At 43.1% G+C, this 24,560-nt stretch overlaps 1 protein-coding gene across 4 annotated transcripts in view; it reads right to left on the bottom strand.

Annotated features, from left to right (window-relative positions):
- Nucleotides 1-24,560, bottom strand: part of DPF2 (double PHD fingers 2) — a 183,906-nt gene that overhangs the window by 142,696 nt on the left and 16,650 nt on the right. For 2 of the 4 annotated variants that reach the window (XM_030217954.1, XM_030217955.1), the window contains exons 2-4: nucleotides 2,386-2,546; nucleotides 1,167-1,274; nucleotides 340-554 (exon numbers count right to left, since the gene is read on the bottom strand). In XM_030217954.1, the coding sequence (XP_030073814.1) occupies nucleotides 340-554; nucleotides 1,167-1,274; nucleotides 2,386-2,546 (484 nt within the window). The remainder of the gene's footprint in view (nucleotides 1-339; nucleotides 555-1,166; nucleotides 1,275-2,385; nucleotides 2,547-24,560) is intronic. The other 2 variants (XM_030217956.1, XM_030217958.1) reach the window with 1 other exon arrangement.

Genomic DNA, 24,560 nt, shown 5'->3' with positions numbered 1-24,560 from the left:
ATATTTCTTCATTCAACATGTAATTAAACTCTGGAATTTGTTGCCAGAGAATGTGGTAAAAGCAGGTAGCTTAGCAGGGTTTTAAAAAGGTTTGGATAATTTCCTAAAAGGAAAGTCCATAAGCCATTAAGATGGACTTGGGAAAGCCCACTGCATATTCTACAATAAGCAGCATAAAATCTGTTTTACTGTTCTGGGATCTTGCCAGGTACTTGTGACCTGGATTAGCCACTGTTGGAAACAGGAAACTGAGTTTGATGGACCTTCGGTCTGTTCCAGTATGGCCATGCTTATGTTCTACAGGAAAGGATGACAACTAAGGACCATTGTGGGTTTTACCATGAAATTCCCCCGAGCCACATAGGACCAGGCTCCCTCTCTCAGCTGTACCTTCCGTGCACGACTGTTGCTGACGGCCGGGAACTCGCTCAGACTATCATCATCCCGTGGGTCTGAGATGCCCCTTTTCTCTAGAGTATCTGTACGCAGCAGGGTCTCCAGACTGCTGCTGTCCTGAGAGATTATCCCCTCTTTCTTTAAGATTTGTTCAGTATCTGGAGAGAGAAAAAGAGTGGGGAACTGGGTAAAAATGAGAGTGACTGAACAGGTTAATGATTTCAGGACTGTCATCCATAATTAATAAACATTTTCTTTCCAAATTGTCTTTTTTACTGGAAAGAGTACGGACAGCCTAGCAGCTAAAAAAAAGGAGCATTCGAATCCTGCATCTGCTCCAGTACTCACTGTGCACTTGAACACGCCACTTAGGGGTATACACTGAACTACTGTAAGCTCTTTGGGGTATGAGGTCATTGTATCAGCAACATTATGTACTCTGCTGCACAAAAATGAGCAGAAACTTATTTTCACCAATAAACTCATCAAATACAAATAAGAGGTCACAAGGCAGTTCCATTCCGAGTATTATGTGAATGCCTCAATGCAACATTGGTGACTCTGGATTGATCCTCCCTCCTCCAACACTTCTCTTCTCGAAAGACACTTTTCCAAACCACTTGAATTCTTGTACACCAGTGTCACAATATATGCCTATGTTTTCATAGCTGCAGCATTTCATCAACATTGTCTGCCATGGGTCCCTGTGAATTTTCAACTGCTGAACTTGATGCAACAGAAGCTATAAATAGCTTACTTGATCCATGTACCTGGTTTCACAGATGGGAAAGTGAGCCTTGGGTCCTCAGGTGGGTGTGCCCTGCGTTTCTTCCTCCAGCGACGAGATGGGTAGGAGTAGAGCTGACCAGCCGCAAGACCTTCCAGTAAAAAAATAAAGAAGAGGAAATCGTATGCAACTAAAAAAACCCCAAAATGACAAAGTTGTAGGGTTTGGGTTTTTTATTATTAAAGGCCATAAAGCTGTAAACCAACATACTCAGTCAACCAAAACTTTCACGGAGGTACACTTCAAAATAAACCAATTATTAGCAACTGATCAATTAATGTAGATGCACAGCTCCAAAAAAAAACCTGCCCCATTTATGATGCCAGTATTTAATCATGAAGGAGTGTAACCAGCATGGAATGGTGGGTACAGCTCTAGCCACCTCTGAATGGACCGTGAAGGACTTTATTTGCCATCATTTATGATGTTGCTATGTTATGTTACTTAGAAGAAAATTTAACAGGATTTTCTTTCGTAGATCAAAATCCTTATCACAGAAGTCTGTTATTATCACAACCTTGCTTCATACTCTGACTAGGAATCCCAGCTGCCCCCACCCTGACACTGGGGCAAACTTATTACCCCATTCAGTGGTAGATTACTTCTTCAATCAGGGATTCAGACTAGAAGTAGCCCAGACCCATTACATTTCTGACTTGGGCTAGTGAAAGCTGGAAGTTCACTAGCCCCAAAGGCCTGCTTTCCATGTAGACTGCTGACTGAAAAAGAGGAGCTAAAAAGTTGGAGCTCGTGCTCACCCTATAAGGGGAAGCCAGAGATAGAGCAGGGATTCCAAGCGATACATTCACGGATTTTCAACGTGCTAGCAAAAATGGTCACAGGCACGAGACCTATATCCATCAGCTACTTATGCAGCAGAAAGCATAATAAATGAGGTTCACACGCTGGTCACTCAGGGCTACTTTTACAAAGTGGTGCTACCGATCAGTGTGCGCTGAATGCAAAGAATCCCATTCAATTCCCATGGGCTTCAATCTGTAGTGTTGCTTTGTAAAAGGAGCCCTTAGGAAGGTAGGATATACCAAAGGCACCTATCATTAAAAAAAAAAAAAAAAAAATTTCTGCAGACCAATCAGTTCTGCTATTTCATCAGTCATAAATATCATTTCTCACTTGTATAGCAATTTCATGTGCATGAGAAGACGTCCAAGACAGGTTGAGATGAGAAAAGAAACCACTACCTGGCCCCCGATGGCGTTTCTCCATCCAAATGTAGCAATTGCTCTGAGCAACACCGGTCTGTGAATCCAGAAAAGGTAGGCGCACACTCCGCTCTGCACAAAGACGTGCATTGTAATTGTGACACTGTTCCATGGCATCCCTGTAGTACTGCTCCCCAAGCCTGGAGATCAAAGAGGTAGGGGAGAGAAACATATTCATACAACACTTTACACACAAATGCATGTCAAAGCCCTTTACAGAAAGGAAATGACTACAACACTGCAGGACAAGAGGCTCAAGAACATGACTCATTTATGGGGCACAGCCTGAAAAGTGCATGCTAGTCACTAAATAATGGTTGGAATTTATGAAAAATTCCAATTTGAAAAATTGTCAAGATGTATTAAGGAAACTAGAAGAGGAAGCAATGGGGGTAAAATAAACATATCAAGGATGGAAAATTATCATCCTTTCCTTAACAGGACAGTTTGGTGCATAATAACAGGTGCATAAAAGTCTGAAGTTTCAGTTTCATGTTTAAATGTACAGTTCACAGTTTTGCTTAGTCTGGCTATCCATGGTGTTTTGTGCTACTGCCTGGCAAATATTTGGTCATTAATTTAGTTTGGCAGAGCTCAGGCCAAGACACAAAGGAAAAATTGTGTGTTACCTGATAATTTTATTTCCTTTAGTCCTATCAGACCAGTTCAGAATGAATGGGTTACGTCCATCTACCAGCGAAAGGAAATAGGAAACAAAGTAGTTCCAAGTGATTGATCCTTTAACTATATATTGTGCAGCTTAAAATATTCAGTATTTCTAGTAACCAAGTAGTGGTGCTTATGACCTCTATTTTCGCCAATTCAAAAAACCCGAGATCCAATGTGCCAATCGGGCCTTAGCTTGATTAAGTATTGAGGCATATATACCACTGACATGAAGGTGTTTCACTAAGTCTGGAGATGTTACATTTATGTTACAGAAACAGAAAACCAGAAGCAATGATGAAAAATGGAAAAGCAGAAGCAACAATGAAAAACAAATCACAAACGTTTCTGGACTGGTCTAGTAGGAGTAAAGGAAAAAAAATTATCGGGTAAGACGTAATTTTTCTTTCCTTTTCATCCATACCAGACTAGGCAAGGCTAGAACAAATGGAAGGTAGCAGTGTCCCTATTTGGGTGGGCCTAAAAATTAATTGTAAAGAAACCTAGCTCCACTTTCCTTTCTGAAACAAATGAATAGTGATAATATGCAAGATATGAGAGAATCAAACTAGAGCTAGAACTGAAGGTCTCATGCCTAGACCCTCAGAAGATAATATGCAAGATATGAGAGAATCAAACTAGAGCTAGAACTGAAGGTCTCATGCCTAGACCCTCAGAAGGTGACCACTTAAGACCAAGGAAAACTAATAAAATGGATGTAGCATCCTTTAAGAAAGTGCCAGAAGAGCAGAGTTACCAATATTTTATAGACTGCAGTATAAACTTGGATTGTTGATTAACCAAAGGATCTAAGGGATGGTTCCAGTTTATGTTTCCTCGGTGTTAGAAGTGTACAAACCATGAAGGGAATTGCAGTCCGAGGTGTCTAAACAACTGGCTATCCCAGCAGCTACTACTGAGTCCCATTATGTAGAAACTCGTACTCGTGCCCTCTCCTGGCGGAACTTTTGCTGTAGAACAAACTTCCTGGTTATCTGAGGCTTTGTGCATCAGTCTCACAGTTTGAAAAGCTTTTGAAAATCTTTTATTTTATGCAGGCTCACTCAGGTTGAAGTGATAATGTAGTAACCCTACTTTTAATTGTGTATTTGTAGGTACACGGACAAGGTGAAGTATAATTGTTTTGTATATGTGTTTGTTGTAATATTTGTTGTTCTGTTTACTGCTTGCTGGCACCGACCTTACAGAAAAGGAAACTTTTAAAAAGTATAATATATATATTTTACCAGAATCCGATTTGGAATTAAGGCAGACTATACATGTTTAAATAAATAAAGGAAAAAAATAAGAGAAGGAATCAAGAGCTACAAAAGACAAACTGAAGAATTCACCATAAGTGAGGAGAAGGAAGAACAGACTGTTTAAAACGGCTAGATACTGACATCATCATACAAGCCATACGCAACTACAAAATCTTTAACTTCCAACTAAGAAGAAAAGAGAAAGAGCCCTGAAACATTCCTCAAAATTCTGAGAGACACAGAAACAATAAAGATGACAGCCCACTAGATTCAGAATAAAATGGCACAGCCCAGATCTGAACAGTTAAAGACATGTAACTTGATGGCTAATGTTACTATGTCAAAGAAAGGAGCTATGCAAGGCAGCTAACCATAGACACAGAGAATAGGTGGTCTCTGCAAGAGAATCTATATAGTAGACTTGAAAAGCAAACAAACAGGAGACCAGAGTAATCAGATATCTAGACAAATGGTGACATCCAGCCAAACAATCGCTGGACCTGCCAGTTACCTTCAGAGAATGAAAGAGCAGAGATATAGTGAGTACAACAATTTGAGCTATAAAAGCGGGAGCTGTAAATGGAGAAAAAACAGGCCACTACTGAAGGAGGTAACAAGAAGAAAGCATGTAGCCAAAACCATACTGGCAGCTACAATTGCCATTCAGGTAGCTGCTGTAGCTAGTGCCATAGGGGCAGCTGCTGTAGCTAGTGCTATAGAGGTGGATGCGGTAGGTATAAACATGGAGACCAAAGCAATGACTGGCATCAACTAAGCAACTTCATCATTGTCACAAAACACCTAGCCACCCTCCTGGGGTTACTCCACGGTCACTTACAGGGTCTATCCCCAGCACAGCTGGGGTCCACCTGCACCTGCCGCTTGTGCTCTACACTAGCACCCTCCTCACATCAACTGGGTCCCAACTGCTTCTGGGCGAGTCTCCCGCTCTCAAATTATCCCCAGTGATTTCTAGGTTACTGGAGCCACACTCCCAGTGGTCCCACAGTTCCCAGAAAGCACTCACAGACCCAACACACAAACCACCAGGATTCTTTATCAGTCCAGACAAACAACTGTGTTTATTCTCATAAAAAATATTGAACAGTGGACAGAAAATGTGAAATCAGCAAACAATAACAGGTTAACCAGGGATCAATTATAACACTAACTAAACATTTGTTTACTTCCTAGAAATTACCTGGGGAGAACAAGACATATAGCTGCTCACCAGTTATCAAATAAAACTGTTTTACAGGGCTTCAGCAAAGAGCTTTCTCTCTCTCTTCTCCCGGGCTGAAACTGGGGAAAAAAACCAGTACAGTTCAAATGAAGGCGCTCCTGGGCCAATCCAATCAACAGCATTTAAAAATAAGCTAGTTGCACCACTACAGGCATTTCCTTTATCTGTATTAACTGAAGAACGGAAAGGTCGGTTCTTTGTAACAGCTTAAAACATAACAAAAACCACCTGTTGGCCAAACTAGAGAAATGCACTTCAAGATTTAATAAAGACAGTTTTTTAAAATTAATTTTTATTGTCATCAATACAATATATAATCACAACCACAATGTTGCAAATGCTCACAATGTTGCAAACGCTGTCAGATGCAATTCAATACAACGTGTATCCCAAACAACATCCGATTCTAAGCAAAAAGTCCAATAACAAAGCCATTACAACCCCATGTGTGTATCGGCTTTTTCGAATACCCCACATCCATTCATCTCATCCATCCCTGTCATTCCCACTCCTTCTCTCATTCATTTCACCAACACTCCCTTCCTCCCATCCCTCCCTTCCCATCCCCTCCCCCTCCCTTACCTATTTAGCCTAACTGCTGTAAACAATCTGTCCACACCTTCGAGTATTGTTTGTTCATGGATTTTATGGATTTGGCTCTCATGCTTGCCTACTTCTTACATCCTGGCCCTCCATGCTTCGATTGGTACGCTCTCAGAGGAGGTCCAAAATTGTAGGATAGTCTTAACTAGCAGTAATGTCATGTATATAAATCTCCTATATGGTTTCAATAGTCCCTGCGCTATCAAAAGGGTTTGATCCCCCAACAACGTTATATAGTCCCACTCTATCTGCTTTTGAGTGACCTGGTATATTAGTTGGAATGCCTCGTTCCAGATGGAGAGGCTCGAGCATTCCAGAAACGAATGGAGAAAAGTTCCCCCTCCCCGATGACATCTAATACATTGTCCATCCCCCCATAAACCCATAACTGCCCCTTTGGCTTTGGTAATATTGGCTCTATACAATATCTTATATTGTGTTTCCTGTAAGTCTGCTGTTTTGACCATTGCATATAGTGTGGTGAAAAGCCGGTTGAATGTTTGGAGTGTGTAATTCGTGTGCAGTTCCTTATTCTACTGCCCTATCAGCCTTTCCATCCCCCCTGTGGGGATATGTATTTGTAAGATCTTATACCATGTGGAAAGGCTGTTAACTTTAAATGGAGTTCGGAGCAGAATCTTATCCAGCAGGCCCCACTGCCACTGGTCCTCATACTTCCCCCCTTGAGAGAAGAATAGTAGTGCCTCGCCTGAATATAATGCAGCAAATTATTGTTAGGGATATCCCATCTCTCTTTTATTTGATCGAAGGATTCCATAGTATCCCCTCCCTCTACCAAGAGATGGCCCAGTATCCTGCACCATTCTGCTGCCACTTCGTAAGCATCGAGTATCCCATACCCGCTGGGAACTCCGCATTGCCCACAAGGCCCAAAAAAAGGGGACGCATCAGGTGACCTATGTTGATGCCCTCTCCACCAAAACCACGCCCTCCTGAATGGTCTCAAAAAAGCCAGCTTGCTCACTTAGCTGAGGGTCCATACTTGTCCGCATGTGAATTAAGTTTACAAAGGACCACAGTTGGCACCAATCTTCCAACCCTCCGTTTGGTAAGAACCGATAGTGATCTGCCAACCCTTCAAAGATGAAACGCATAAGTGCTGCGACATTGTATATTCGCAGGTCAGGTAACCCAAGACCCCCTGCCCCCTTGTTATACGAGAGTTTCTGATGTCCTATCCTTGCCCCCTTCCCACACCAAATAAAAGAGCGGATTATAGATCGGAACATACGTTCCTCCCTCCGTAAGAGCCAGATAGGAGCCACTTGTAATGGGTAGGACCATTTTTACAAGAGCTATTCTCCCCATTAAGGATAGCGGCAGGTCCTTCCAGCGGGCACACAGCTGTCTAATTTTTTCCACTGGGTCTAGTGCATTCTTTCGATAAAACGTCCCCACACTGGTGCTTAAGAAAATGCCTAAATCGCGCATTGCACCCTTGGCATATGGAATTGGCAGGCCCTCTACTCCCGGGTCCCCGTTTTGCCCTGATAAAAGAAGTAATTCCGATTTGGAGCGGTTTACCCGCAACCCTGACAAGTCCCCAAATCCATCCACTATGGCCAGGGCCTTTGGCAAGTCCGTAGGGGCATGTGCCACATACAATAAGATATCGTCGGCAAATAAATTAAGTTTGAATTCCCTGCATCCCACTCACAGCCCCTGGATCGTCCTGCTGCTTCTTAATTTTATGGCAAACGGTTCTATTGCTAGTAGAAATAGAAGGGGCGATAGGGGGCACCCCTGTCGGGTGCCTCTGTGTAGCTCGAAATTCTCTGTAAGTTTCCCGTTGACTAACAACCTAGCTAGGGGCTTCGTATAGAGGGCTTTAATCCAAGATAAATATGGCTCCATTATCCCAAACCGGTCCAGGACCCAAAATAGGTATCGCCATGAGATGCTATCAAAAGCCTTCTCCATATCCAATCCCACAATGGCTTCCTTTCCCTTCTCTCTCTGTATTCCTGAATTGTCAGCGTGGACCGCATAATGTTCATGGATGCATATCGCCCCGGGACAAATCCGACCTGATCTTCGTGTACCAGGGATGGGATTACCACATTCAACCGCTTGGCCATTATGGCCGCCAGTAATTTGATGTCCTGATTTTAAAGCGAAATGGGGCGATATGATCCTACCTGCGCAGTGTCTTTTCCTGGTTTTGGCAGTAATACCACATGGGCCATATTGCGCTGAAGTGCCAACCCCTCTCCTACTATCCCATTAAACCAATCTCTCAGCAGTTCCACAACAAGGTCAGCCAAGATGCGATAGTACTCCGGGCCAAACCCATCCGGTCCCGGAGCCTTAGTCAGCTTCTAAGCTTTTATGCCCTGTTTAACCTCCTGCCCCAGAATGGGTGCATTTAGAACGTGCAGCTGTTCCTCAGTGAGTTGTGGGAGGTGTATTGTTTGAAAAAACCTCTCGCACGCCTCAGGGTCGAATAACCGAGCTGGTATAGGGAGCTATAAAAGTTTACAAATTGCTGCATTATGTGTACCTCTTCAGTATACACCCTCCCCACCTGATCTTTAATGGTGGTAATAATCTGCCTTTTCCGGAACGGTCGAACCAAGTTGGCTAGTAGCTTCCCTGCTTTATTGCCCCATTTAAACAACCTAAAACGCTGGAAATAGTTCTCTCTCTCCGCCTTCTGGGTCAAGATGTCATCGATTTGTTTCCGAATCTGCGCTGTGTTTTACCAGCTGCAGACAGTGACCCCATATGAGCTCTCCGTAGTTGGTGATATTCTTTAGACAGCCTTAAGAGGTCAGCCTCCCGTTTTTTCCTCTGCCCTGCTGTACATGCTATGATATCGCCTCTCAGCACGGCCTTCGAGGCCTCCCAATATGTACCCGCATCCACTCCTGATGTCTGACTGTGCCTCTGGTATTCAAGCCACTTGTTTCTTAGAAACTCATGAAAGTCTCTATTGTTATATAATGTTGGCAAGAATCTCCACACCCTCTCTTCTGGTTCTGCCGCGAATGATATGTTCAAGGTGACTGCAGAGTGATCGCTCAGTACCGTGTCAAGTATACTTACTTTAGAGAGTCTGTTCAACCAGGGAGAGGTAACCAGCATATAATCAAGCCTAGAGTATACATGTGTGGATGGGAATAAAACGTATATTCTCTATCGTGTGGGTGCATCAGACGCCAGATGTCCACTAGCCCCAGATGAGAGGTCACAAACTTCACCCCCTTATTCTCCCACGTCCCTCCCCTGGTCTTCGGGGGTTTACAGTCTATTGAAGGGTCAGCCACAACATTGAAGTCTCCCCCCATCATTATTAGGCAGTCAGGAAATGCCACTACTTTAGCCACGATTTCCGAAAAGAATTTGGGGGAATAAGTATTAGGCCCATATATGTTACACAAAAGTATGTGTTGTCCTCATAGTTCGCCCAGAATTAATACATATCTCCCCTCTTTGTCCTGAACCACTTTATGGGTGTTGAAGGGTATGTTTTTATGTATTAGCACGGCCACTCCCCTTTGTCTAGAATTATACAAAAAAGGTATTTTTGTATAATGATGACTAGAAATTAAAAGATTTTCACCCAGAGCTGGTGGTGGGAGGCGGGGATAGTGCTGGGCAGACTTGTACAGTCTGTGCCCTGAAGAGGACAGGTACAAATCAAGGTAGGGTATACACAAAAAGTAGCACATATGAGTTTATCTTGTTGGGCAGACTGGATGGACCGTGCAGGTCTTTTTCTGCCGTCATCTACTATGTTACTATGTAAAGGAGGAGTATCCCACCTCCCCCACACAGCTCCTTCGTAATTTTTGATGTTCTATAGCTGACAGGTGGGTTTCTTGCAAAAATGCTATGTCCGCCCCCTCCCTCCGCAGCCATGAGAGCAATTTAGTTCTCTTAACCGGTGAGTGCATGCCATCCACATTTAGAGTAATTATTTTCAGATTAACCATAGTCATAGTATGTGCTGTTAGTGCCATGGATATAAGTGCAGTACATCCTGCCAGCCTCCCAGCCCGACCAGCGAGTATCTGCCTTCTGCCCTTCTGGCAAACAGACTGTCACAGTTATTGTAGTTTTCATGTTCCTGTCCCCCCCAACCCTCGAGCTCCCCTCTCTCCCTCCTCCCTCCCGCCCCTCAAATGCATCGACCACATCCACACCCCCTTGCTTTTACAACCATTCACTTTCCCCCCTCCCTCCCTCCCTCCATTCCTCCGGCTCAATCCCTTCCCTTCCATGCCTCCCATCCTTCTCCTACCCGATACCCACAGAGCATCAAGTGCCTCCCCAGGAGCTCCTCTTACCAAGAGTATTATAACAGTAATCTATCCGTAAACTTAATATTAAGTTTCACAACTAAAACCCATTCCCGCTATAACCTTAAAGCTAACCCCACCATAGGGCTGTAACCAAACAAAAACAACTCAAGGAAACAAACATTTCTCCCCGCTATTTACACCACCTTCCATTCCTTGTTCCAACTGATTCTCAAAGTTCATTGCCACCAAATAGCATGTCCAGTTACTCATATCTCAGAGTAGTCCCAGTCGCTTAATGGGAGCACGTGTTTTTGCTTGTAGCTGAGGTTTCCAGTCCTGCTGCAATGCTGGTCCGCTGCATTCAAGTCTCCTGTCTCTCCTCATGGACGCCAGCCGCATTGATATTTTCCAGCAGCGCCTTCGCTTCTCCCGGCTCACTAACGTAAATCGCCCGGTTTTCATACCACACCCTTAGTTGCGCCAGGTAGAGAAGGGCAAACTTGATTCCTTTTTTATGTAGTTCAGTGCACGTGGGCGCCATGGCTTTCCTTAACACTGCTACTCTCGTGGAGTAATCATTAAAGATGAGCAATCTTTGGCCTTCATAAGACAATGTTTTCTTTGAGCGGGAAGCCCTCAGTATCTCCTCTTTCGCCTGCCAGTTGGTAAATTGGCCAATTGCAGTTCTAGCTCTGGCATTCCCATCTCTGCACGCCCCAATCCGATGTGCCCTGTCACAACATATTTTAGTTTTGTCCGTTGCGATGCCCAGCTGTTCTGGGAGCCAAGATTCAAAAAAATGGTATAGTTGTTTATCCAACACCGCCTCAGGAAGACCGACAACTCGCAAGTTATTCCTCCTTGCTCTGTTTTCTTGCTCTTCCAGGCGTTCTCGCAGGTCTCCCATTTCTTTTTGGAGCGCTGAAATCTGGGCCGCCATACTCCGCATGTCGTCCTCTCCCAATGCTACCCTTTTTCTCCACCTCGGCTATGCGATGGGCTTGTGCATCAAATTTGCCATTAATTTCATCCACCACTGTTTGTAGTTTGTCCAACCGATTTTCTAATGCCTCTGACACTGAGCGCGTGATTTCCGCAATCCACTCTCTTGCCAGCAGCTCGATCTCGCTCCGCGCTCACTGCACTGGTGTCGCCGCCATTTTTTTTCCCCCCAGGTGTCCGAGGCTTTGGCTCCCCGCTGCGATTTTGTGGGCATACCGCAAGGACCTGCTCAGATTTTTATCTTTTTCTGGGCTCTACTCCGTGCTCAACCACCCAGCACTCTCAGGGGTCAGTCACAGCCAGTAAATTTGACTTTTTTAGTTGAAATTAGCAGATCTCCTGAGGAGCCACTCTCCCCCACGTCATCTCAGGCAGCAGGCATCACGTGATTCGAGGCAAGCAGTTTTTTACAGGCTTGAAACACACTGTTCTGTCACAATTATAAGAATATAAATAGCCATACTGGATAAGATCAATGGTCCATCTATCCCTGTATCCTGTTTCCAACAGTGGCCACTCCAGGTCATAAGTACCAGGCAGAATCCCAAATAGTATATATTCCTTCCTCTGCTGTCATGAGCATAACTTTCGTTTCTCCCTATTGCCTGTACATTGAGTGCATAGGCTTTATTTTCCAGTAAATAGCAAATATTGTTATGCACTTCTGGTAAATCACATGACAAGGAGGAGGACATGAGGAACTGATGCTACGCAGCTCATATATGACAGACAAAAATCAATATAACCTTGATGGTGAGTGAGGTTGAGGCCTCTCAAAGTTCCTCCACAAATATGTGTTTAGGGAAAAGAGAAGCCAGGTGTTTAATGCAACTTGTTTGCTGTTGCTAGAGATCACGTGTATAGGATAAGGAAATGGCCAATGACCACAAAGTGTGCATGTGATTGGAGCAGTAGAGGTTGGTAAGAAAACAGGAACAGGAAATATCCTTATATGAATAAGTTAGAATATAAGAAAATCACATGATTTAGAAGAAATGAAATAGTATATAAGTGCAGAATAAGAAAGCCAGTCTGAGCAGCCTTGTAGCTCAGCCTGAACGTCTTGCTGGCTGAGTGCCAACTCTGTTCCAGAGGGAACAATTCTTTTTGTACTGACTTAGAGAAATACCAATAAAGATTTTACTTGGTTGTGCCAAAATCCAACTCTGATTGTCTCTCTTATTCCAGACAAGGAGTTTATCTCTGAGGGCTGAAGCGTCTTCCCCTCCCAATGGGCAAGGGATCAGGAAGATTACAATAGTAGCAAGATTCTAAGCTACAGATCCCAGGGCAAGTAGCAGATTCCCCCATGTGTATCTCAATAGTAGGCTATTAACTTTTCCTCCTGGAAATTGTCCAATCTTTTTAAAATCTAGATATGCTAACCCCCACATCCTCCGGCAACGAGTTCCAGAGCTTATTATTATTATTATTTACTTAGATTTTGCTCACACCTTTTTCAGTAGTAGCTCAAGGTGAGTTACAGTCAGCTACACTGGATATTTCTCTGTCCCAGGAGGGCTCACAATCTAAGTATGTACCTGAGGCAATGAAGGGTTAAGTGACTTGCCCAAGATCACAAGGAGCAACAGTGGGATTTGAACTGGCCACCTCTGGATTTCAAGACCAGTGCTCTAACCACCAGGCCACTACTCCACTCCTATTCACTGAGTGAAAACATATTTTCTCCTACTTGTTTTAAAAGTATTACCAGGTAACTTTACCAAGTGTCCCCTAGTCTTTGTAATTTCTGAAAGAGTAAAAAAAAAAAAAAAAAACCCAACAACTAATTTTACCCCCCCCCCCCCCCCCGTCATCTCTTTTCAAAGCTGAAGAGCCCTAATCTCTTTAGCCGTTCTTCCAATGAGCAGAGTTCCATCCCCATTTAACATTTTGGTCACCCTTCTTTGAACCTTTTCTAATTCCGCTGTATCTTTTTTTGAGATACAGCAACCAGAACTACACACAATACTCAAGGTGAGGTCACAACATGGAATGATACACAGACATTATAATATTCTTTGTCTTATTTTCTATCCCTTTCTTAATTAATTCCTAGCACTATTTGCTTTTTTGGCTGCTGCCGCATGTTGGGCAGAAGATTTCTGCAAGGTACTTCTGATCTGGATTGGTCACTGTTGGAAGCAGGATACTAGGCTATTCTTATGTTCTAAAATTTTCAGTGTATTGCCTACAATTTCACCTAGATCTTTTTCTTGGGTGCTGACTCCTAAGGTGGACCCTAGCATCAAGTAACTATGATCTGGATTATTCTTCCCAATGTGCATCACTTTGCATTTGTCCACATTAAATTTCATCTGTCATTTGGATGCCCAGTCTTCCTGCAATTTTTCACAGTCCACATGCGTTTTAACAAATTTGAATAGTTTTGAGTCATCTGCAAAATTTAATTACCTCACTTGTTCTGACTTCCAGATCATTTATAAATATGTTTTTTGGTTTTTTTAATCATTTATTTATAATTTTTCATTTTATAAGGGTCACTTGCAAACAGTAATACAGAGATGACTGTACATTAATACAATATTAGAGGAAAACAATCTCAACTAGATAAATGGATTATATACAATCTTTCTCTTTCTTAGACCACAAAATAAATAGGGAGAGTGAAACAAGACAAGGAGATCAATTAAACAACAGTAAACAAAGAAAACGTGGTATTAACCTGATTATCCCCAGTTATTATTTATCTGAATCATTATTCCACATTGATCGTCTGGTTGGCTTCTTCAAAACCAAGACGGTGTATAGTCAACTAATTTCGTTGGAAACATACTTATTGTCCAATATTAGTGGAAATAATAACCTGATTTCATTTTTTTCTCTTTTAAAACCAGAAATTATTTAACAATACAAACACTTGAGTCTCTAATCCAATTCCCACTGATTAAGGTAATTCCAGTTTAACAGGCTTCACTCCTTTTGAATTAATATACTAAGAGGAATCATTTCAGAGGACAAAACTTTAGGAGTCATACCCGGAACTCTAGGAAAACAACAATCTCAATATTAATCATCTGTAATAATATTCATTTTGTTCAAATTTTTCTGGTCTATTATTTTCAAAATCTTAACCGTTTCCTACTCCTGTAGCACTTCATTTGCTGTATCAATTTTTCATTCTCAAAGGATTCGATTAGATTATCCATGTGGCTCACTCTATCTGAAGCAAAATTAATACTACCACCGTTAGGTCCTGGAGCGCCTTCCAGATGATATTCAATGTAACCTCCACGGGAGCCAAAAACTCCAAGCTAATAGCTCTTACGGGTTTAGGAGTGGCACCGCCGACACGGGTTCAGCTGTAAACGACTTCCGTTTCAGCATACACTCCTAACTCACTCCTCTGGACATGGTGGTTAAATGACTTGGGAGCGATGGAAGTTGTTTCCAGGTCCAAGAGCGCTGACGTTAATCAAAGGACTCATCAAAGGAGTCATCTGTGGGCAGCTCGTCACGCAGCGGTCCCACACTTGCTGCACAGGGGACAAAACGCTGGTCATCGACGGCTGACCGCCCATTGTCCCCTTCCTCTCAGTTAAGGTAACTGCAAATGCAAAGAGGAAATTTCAAGTAAACAAAGACAGAACTTCAGAGGACAGCTGGGCCATTGAGCGTACAAGCTTCACGTCACCATCTTTCCACTCTCCCTATTTTGGGACACTCTTTGTCTGGTTTCTCCTCAGAGGCCTGTCTGATATGGGAAACCCTTCAGCATAGCCCTCTGAGTCATTGAAACACAAAAGCCCCTCCACCACTACAAGGTGGTGTCCCTTCGGAGGGGATAAATATGTTAAATAGCACCAAGCCCAGTACATATCCCTGCAGAATTCCACTATACATTCTCCTCCACTGAGAAAAATGGCCAATTAAACCTACCCTCTGTTTTATATCCATTAACCCAGTGGTTCCCAAACCTGGTCCAGGAGGCACCCCAGCCAGTCAGGTTTTAAGGATATCCACAATGAATATTCATGAGATAGATTTGCATGCACTGCCTCCACTGCATGCTAATTTATCTCACCTAGGGGTGAATGCTTCAATTGCAAAGAATTGCTGCCTTTAAGCTAAGTAGCTGCTGTTGAAATGTTAAAAATGTTTTTTTGAAGAAAAGTTTGCAAAAGTAATTTAATACAATCGATATAAATGTTTATGCATTTTGATGGGAGATGTTTTTTCTGCCGATGATCGACGCAGCAGACTCATATATACAGTTTGAACTGGAAAATGTCCTGCGCTGTCTGAGGCTTTTCCTCCCCACTTTTATAAACTTTGAAATAGAATTGAAGTACTTGATTTAGATAATGTCATAGCTGAACACAGTGTATATGAAGCAAAATTTTGATAAAGATTGGCATAGTAGGTGTTCCATACAGGAGGGCCCAATAGAAGATACTGTAGAGGAGGCCATAGAACTTGGTGGTGCACTGCTGGCTGCAGCAACAGGTAGCATACAGACGGCTGCTGTTGCATAACAATCGGCGGCATACAGGTTGCCATTGTATCTGAAGACACTTTTATAAACACCTCATCTGAATGCATGCCTGTAGCTGTTGCTCCTGTTGCCCTGTGGCTGTTGCATCTGAAGCTATGCCTAAGGCTGTAGTAGATGAGGCCACGCCTGTGGCTGCCAGAACTGAAGTCACGCCAATGCATGCTACATCTTAAGTCATGCCTGTGAATGCCGCCTTCAAAACTATATCTGTGAATAGTGCATCTGCAACTATGTGAAAGGAACAATCATGAACATGCTTATCCAATCAACATCTGAGCATGGAGCATCTTGAAGCCACACCTGAGGACGCTGCATTTGCAGCTACACCTGTGGATGCTACATGTGTACCCAAACAGGCAGCTGTTACCTCAGAGTAATAACTACAGCCACTGCCTTTCGAGTTCTATAGGCCAATGCTTCCCAAGTTTGTCCTGGATATCCACAATGAATATGTATGTGATTGTATGCAAATCTCTTTCATGCATATTCATTGTGAAAATCCTGAAAACCAAACAGGCAAGGAGTACTCCAGGACAGACTTCGAAAACACTAATATAGGCAAAAGTCCCCCTAGAGGTCACTGCAACCAGAGTACACACCTGCCCCCAAAACTGCCATATTATAAAGCTAACTCCTGGAATAAGACACAAAGTCGTCTTGGGAAGCTAAGACATGCCTCCAACTGCACCAGGTGGGTATTTGAGCTGCAGAATACATTGCAATCTTGCCTCTGTAGAATACCTGTAGCATGGCAGCAATAAAGCAAACGTGAATGTTGCAGGTAAGCAAAATAGAAGAGCACCTCAAAGAAGAAACAAGAATCACAGAAAGAGAGCTATAGAGAGAGAAGCTATAAGCGAGCCATATAGGTGGTGGAGGAGCTGAGAAACATAGTAAACAACTGCAACCACAAAACTCAGAAGGTTGTAGCCACCGTGTATTTGATACTACTGTACAACACAGGAAGAAGTGTGCCCATGCCACACCTGAGGAAGTTGTCACACTGCAATCACTACTATCGTGCAACACAGATTGATGGTGCTACTGTGCAGTCTAGAAAACAAAACATAGAAACATGACAACAGGTAAGAGCCCAATGGCCCATCCAGTCTGCTCATCCACAGCAACCACTATCTCCTCCTTTCCCTAAGAGATCCTATGTGCCTGTCCCACGCCTTCTTAAATTCAGACACAGTCCTCATCTCCACCACCTCCACGTGTCCACCACCTTTTCCATGAAAAAGTATTTCCTTAGATTACTTCTGAGCCTAACACCTCTTAACTTCATCATATGCCCTCTCATTCCAGAGTTTTTCTTCATTTGAAAGAGGCTCATCTCCTGTACATTAATGCCACAGAGGTATTTAAACGTCTTTATCATATATGAGATTGGAGTTTGCCGGGGGTTTAATGTTGGATGACAAGATGCAGCCGGGTGAGAGAATGCAGCGACTGACCTGTTCTCAGACTGGCAGACTTCTGATCTTTGGGGATCACTTAGATGTTGTGTTGTAGGGGTGGGCAGTAGCCTTGTCTCTAGCACATCTCCTTTGGGGCAGGGGGGGAGAAGCGTTGTTAAAAGGGTGGGATCATCCTCTTCTCCCATATACATTTCTCAGCTCATTCTGTTTTCAGTGTAGACTATAGGAAAAGTTTCCTTCCGAAGGCAGTGGGTGTATTTTCAAATTAGAAAACTTCAAAACAGCACAGAATACTGCTGTCTGTTATTTGAAAGTTACATTGGCTTCCGTTAAAGGCCAGAATTACCTTTAAACTATATGTATTTGTATACCGGGTCTTCTATGGTATGTCTCCTTCACACATGCAAAACCTCTTTAAATTGCCTAAGCAAAATACTCTTAAGCTACTTCTAGAGACTTATCATCTCTTGACTATTCTTGTGAGAAAGTTATCTATAAATCTATTCATACTGTAGGCTTTTCCTATCAAAGCACTAAGAAATGGAATTCATTACCTAAACTTCCTAGTAGGCTGAGACTCGTTTTCAAAGCTCTTAGACTTACAAAGTTCCATATTAAGTCTAAGTGCTTTGATGAATACTGCTTTTAATAATGACAAAATATGATTCAATTGTTAATGATATCTGTCTTTTTTGGCGTGATTTAATAATCTGTGCTTACTGTTAATTCTTATACGGTCTGTGCCAGAGCCGGTGGTTGGGAGGCAGGGATAGTGCTGGGCAGAATTATACGGTCTGTGCCAGAGCCGATGGTGGGAGGCGGGGATAGTGCTGGGCAGAATTATACGGTCTGTGCCAGAGCCGGTGGTTGGGAGGCGGGGATAGTGCTGGGCAGACTTATACGGTCTGTGCCCTGAAGAACACAAGTACAGATCAAAGTAGGGTATACACAAAAATTAGCAAATATGAGTTATCTTGTTGGGCAGACTGGATGGACCGTGCAGGTCTTTTTCTGCCTTCATCTACTATGTTACTATGATACTATATCCCCTCTCTCCCATCTTTCTTCCAAAATATACCGTCACAAAACACCTAGCACCCACCATGTACATATTGAGATCCTTAAGTCTGTCCCCATACGTTTTATGACAGAGACCACTGACCAATTTTGTAGCCACCCTCTGGACTGACGCCATCCTGTTTATATCTTTCTGTATGTGCAGTCTCCAGAATTACACACAGTATTCTAAATGGGGCCTCACCAGAGACTTATACAAAGACACTATCACCTCTTTTTTTCCTGCTGGCCATTCCTCTCCCTATGCACCCAAGCATCCTTCTGGGTTTGACTGTTGCCTTTTCTACCTGTTTGGCCACCTTGAAGTTAGACACAATCACCCCCAAGTCCCACTCTTCTGTCATACACAAAAGTACTTCACCCCCTATACTCCATCGTTCCTTTGGATTTTGCAACCTGCATTTTTTTAGCAATAAATCTGAGTTGCCAATTACTGGACCATTCTTCAAGTTTTGCCAGATCCCTCCATCTGCTATCCACACCCTCCAGGGTGTCTACCCTATTACAGAGTTTGGTATCATCTGCAAAGAGACAAACCTTACCAGACAGTCCTTCTGCAGTATCACTCACAAATATGTTAAAGAGCCAGCCCATGAGCTGACCCCTGCGGTACACCACTGATAACATTCTTCTCTTCAGAGCAATCTCCTTCCACTTAACCAGTTTTTAGCCAGTCACTTTAATGCCCATACCGAGGGCACTCAGTTTATTTATCAGTTGCCTGTGCGGAACCGTGTCAAAGGCTTTGCTAAAATCCAAGCTCACCAAAACTGGTGCCACTCCCATATCCAACTGTTTTGTCACCCAGTCAAAGAAAATCAATCAGATTTGTCTGACAAGACCTGCCTCTAGTGAAACCATGCTGCCTCAGGTCCTGCAGTCCATTCGACTCTAGAAACTCCACAGTCCTCCGCTTTACAAGCGTTTCCATTAGTTTACTCAACACTGAGGTCAGACTAATAGGTCTGTAATTCCCAACCTCCTCCTTGCTTCCACACTTGTGCAGAGGGACACATCCACCCTTCTCCAGTCCTCCGGGACCACTCCAGACTCTAAGGAAGCACTGAAGAGGTCAGACAACGGAGCCACCAGAACTTCCTTGAGTACCCTCAGATGTATCCCATCAGGCCCCATCGCTTTGTCTATTTTTATTTTAACTAGCTCCTCAAGAACACAATCTTCTGAGAAACGGTCCTGGTCTACCGAACATCCATTCCCATTAGCATTTGTTTTCTGTGGACCTACCTCCGGCCTTTCATCCGTGAGCACAGAACAGAAATAATTGATAAGCAGTTCAGCTTTATCCTTATCAGCTTCTACATATTCCTCCCCCTCACCCTTGAGCCTTAATGTGCTATTTTGGCACTTACATATCTAAAAAATGTCTTGTCCCCAAATTTTACCGTACTGGCTATCTTTTCTTCCATTTGTATCTTTGCTTTCCTGGCAGCTTTTCCAGATTCTTTTGCCTGTCTCCCTTTTTCTGCGTTGTCTTATGACTTACAAAGGCTGACCTTTTTCCCTTACCTTTACAGCTACTACATTTGAGAACCAAAACGGTTGTCTTTTCCTCTTACTTTTATGTACTTCTAACATGACGTTTTGTCACCTTTAAAAGAGCTCCTTTCAGTTTTGCCCACTGCTGTTCCACTTCCTTCAGCTGTTCCCATCCAACTAACTCTTCCTTGAGGTATTCCTCCATCTTGGCATAGTTAGTTCTTTTGAAGCCTAGAACCTTCAATCTTAAATAAGCCCTCTCTTCATGTGTCTTAATACTGAACCACACCATCCAGTGACTGCTAGATGCCAAATGATAGCCCACCGTAACATCAGAAACACTCTTCGTTCCACGTTGGTTCCATTACCAGCTGCTGGAACAATTCTTCTTGTAGAGAATCCAAGATCCCCTTGCTTCTAGATGACCCCACAGCAGGGAGCAACCACAGCACAGCACAGAGAGTGTTCAGCTCAAGAGGCTGTTCCACCTGTGCAACATAGGAAGATGCCACCACTATAGGCATAGGAAGCTGCTATATAGCAGAGGAGGCTGTCGCCACCAAGCAGCCCAGAAGTATGTTGTCGTGACACAGCACCGGAGAATACTGCCACAACGCAGCACAAAAGGACGCTGGCACTATGTTACTGCTCCTACTATTTCGCATAGAAGGTTTTTGACTTACTGCACCACAAGAAGTTGCTGTTTTTGTGCAGGACAGGCGGTTGCTGTCCGCATAAACGTTACCGCCACTGCTGAGTACAAAGGTAACTGTAACCATGCAGAATGAAAGGTTGATGTTAGTATTCAGCCGAAAAATTTGCTATAAAAACTGCAGTGGGACTTGAACCAGCAACCCTGAATGTCTGATCTAGACTCAACAGGCTGTTCTAAGCACTAGGCTATGTCAGAAAGTTGCTTGACCAAGCATCCTACAACAATTTTACCACAAGGCATCACAGAAGATGCTGGAAGAACACAGCAGACCCTACAGGATGCATAAGACCCTACAGGATGCACTATTCAGCACTATGAACCTGATTTTAAAAGATACAGACTCGGGCTAACTTCAGCTCTCGTGTTAGGGAATGTATAGGCCTCAGACTTGCGTGCAGGGAAAAGAGCATTGCTAAATATTGCCAAGGCTGTATCTGAGCAAAAACAACTTCAACAATAACTTTGTTCACAGAAACTGTGACCTCATGGACAGAATAACTTTGCTACTACCGCCTATGGCCTGGTGTTTTGGTTCTCCAAATCACAAAACTGGAAATTCCCAAACCTGTTGTTCTAGACTGGGAGGCTCGCTTTACCCAAGAAAAGGGTATAAGCAGCCTCTAAAAAAACTATTAAGTTATCTGGGTGTTATCTGAAGCAGTTACCCTGACAGCTGATGGCCTGTTATCTGGTCCTGCTTGCTGGTCTCCAGCCTCTGCCAGAGAGACAGCACCTGATGACCTCCTCCCTGCTCCGGCCTGCAATGTGACTTTTCTGTTACTGCACCTGTTGTCCTTCCCATGAAAGAGCACTCATCAGTTCCCTGACTGCTTCTATCTCTGGTGTCCGTAAGAGTGGGAGAGTCTTTCATCATTATTCAGGTTGTAACTGTCTTTTATAGTGCCTGAGAGACCAGGGTAAAGTGTGCATTCTCTTTTCCTTGCCTTAACAAGTGCATAAGCACTCATTGCTTTACCATCATTTTAGGTAATTTTGCATAAGTGCATTCTCTGATTTACACTATTTCTTCTGCTACAAATATAATAAATCAGCTTTTATATTTTTACTAGTAAAAAAAAAACATTTCTGTATGAAATGAAACGGGCGCTAGCAAGGTTCCCCCCCTCCCCGGTCTCTCCCTGTGTCCCCTCCGAGTTGCATGCGGTCCTCCCTCCCCTCTGTTTGTAGACGGAGTGGAGATAAGGCTATGTAGTGCAGTGTAAGCAAGGAAGGGAATTTGGTTAATCTCTGTTTCCCCTGCCCTGTGCAGCCGTCATCGGCATACACTCAAAAGAAAGCAAACCTGTGAGGTGCTGCATCCACGTTGTCGTTGAGGTGTTCGTGGGACGGCATGAATGTAAGTCCCTCCTTCGCACCCTCCGACGTTGAGTCTGTCTGGCTGCCTGCCCCCCGAAGCGGTTTTGTGGCGTGTGTGTACGCTCGTTTTCGGCGCCATTTTGTTTTTGTCAGCGCCTCCCTTTCCGTAGTTCCCTTTCTGTCGTTGATGGAAATTGTTGCGCCCTGGACATCATCACGTTCGACACGAGGGTGTGACAGAGAGACATGGGCAGTGGAGAGGCTTCACCACCATGAAGTAACAAACCCTTCACGGAAGTGGGTGGAGCTTGGGGTCTTCATTAGAACGCTGGGGCTGCGAATTATGTCTGGATGGGGCGTGGCTGAGGGCGGGTGTATGAGTGAGAGTGAGTGGTGCTGACAGGCTACAACAGTACAGGGCTTCAGTGTTTCCGTGGCACACAGTGAGCTTCAGAATTGGAGGTGAGAATTATTTATATAGATATCTGAGCCTTGTGTCCCATTCTTTTCAGTGTGTATTTTTGGGCTGTAATGAATTTGGGTCTGTAATTGGAGGGACGTTCGTTACATGATCTAAATCGCAGAGTGCTACCTTACTATATTTTGTCATTATTTGTATGTTCCCTCAGTACCTGCCCCACTTTTCCAGGGGTGAGGTGACTGTGACAGCCTCACAGACGACTGCTAAAGGGAATTGCTGTAAGGGCATGGATACAGCTGCAATGATTGGATACAGGAAGCTGGTGTAAAGAATAACACTGAAGGTAACAAAATAAATCTGAGAAAGCTATAGATGTTAATAAAGGATATAATTCCCTTCTGTAATACAATTTAAGACAATCCAGGAACGTAAGACCTTTGAAGTCAGAATGATTAAATATTTTGACACCCACCAGACAGGACTTAACAAAGATCTGAGTTTTCTAGCCCATTATAAATCATATTTTGGTATTTTGATATTTGGTAAAACACGATTCAAAAGCGCTAAACCCCATTCGAGAAAAGCTACACTGGCTCCCAATCAAAGAACGGATCATCTTCAAAATCTGCACCTTGGTTCACAAAATTATCTACGGCATAGTCCCAGGATACTAAGACTTTACACGACATAGACATAACTGGAATCCTATCACTTGACTGATTAACCTCTCTGCAATTAATTAATAAGCATTACCACTTCAAACTTTATGTTGAATATGGTCACTCCATAGTAGATGATCTAAAGTATGATACAACCCAATTTCTTACTCAGGAACTTTCATGTATTACCATAATTTATTCTTCCTTACCATGTATATGCACATGATATATATGTTATGCTAAATGTATGTTACCATGTATGTATGCAACTTAACGCATTACCACTTGTAATCTGTTATACAGAAATGGCAACTGCCATTACAGCGAATGTAAGCCACATTGAGCCTGCAAATTGGTGGGAAAATGTGGGATACAAATGCTACAAATAAATAAATAAATACATGACAGACCTCACAGATCTACCAACCAGAAACAGATTCGGATCATCACGATCATACCTAAACCTACACTACCCAAATTACAAAGGACTGAAATACAAAACAATTTATGCATCCAGCTTCTCCTACTTAAGCGCACAACTATGGAATGGACTCCCAAAAGCTGTGAAAATAATCCATGACCATCTAAACTTCAGGAAGTCACTAAAAACCACCCTCTTCAAAAAGGCTTACCCCACCGATCCAACGTAAATCCCTACACCCAGCAACACAACACAACCAATGATCGTACTGAACAATATACAATCTTCATCCCTTCCATCCTCATGGTGCCTGATACACACCTACCTCACTTCAACCACAATATAACCTGTATTTATCATCAACTGACTGGCGAATGCCTGTACGGTACCGTGTAAGCCACATTTAGCCTGCAAATAGGTGGGAAAATGTGGGGTACAAATATAACAAATAAATAAAATTCTACTGCTTTGTCACCCTCTTATCACCATGCACATCTCCCTGTCCCTCATCCACCCGGCTCTCCCTGTCTCTCATCTAACCCACCCCACCCTCATCCTGTGAGACTGTCACTGAAATTCTTTGATGTTTCACTTATATATACTGTTATTTATCAACATTTGCTTATTTCGGATCTGATGAAGAAGGGTTACCTTCGAAAGCTAATCAAAATATGTACTAAGTTAGTCCAATAAAAAAGGTATCATCTTATTTTCTTTTCTATGTTTTATTTTATTTCTATTGATCATCTGTAATACAAGAAAGCAATGTAGGGGATATAAACTCTGGCTAAATCAGGACTGAACATCAATAGCTAAATAACGGGTTTACTAAGCTGCTAGTGCGGCTGGCTGTGCACTAGTGCCAACACAGCTCAATCACTTTGAATGGGCTGTCGGCAATGCTGTGCAGCTTAGTAAACAGACCCCTAAGTGTCCAAAAGCAGACCCACAGTATATAGTGTGATGATAGATGGAGTGACTGTGGTCTGCTTTTGGAAACTTATTTAGCTATTGATATTCTAATTTAATAGTTTCCTGCTCTTGTGAATTATTTGTCTTAAATCAGTAG

The sequence above is a fragment of the Microcaecilia unicolor genome, chromosome 11, assembly GCF_901765095.1.
Source record: "Microcaecilia unicolor chromosome 11, aMicUni1.1, whole genome shotgun sequence".
Classification (NCBI taxonomy): Eukaryota; Metazoa; Chordata; class Amphibia; order Gymnophiona; family Siphonopidae; genus Microcaecilia; species Microcaecilia unicolor.
The sequence above is the reverse complement of the archived record's forward strand: the minus strand, read 5'-3'. Positions and strand labels throughout refer to the sequence as shown.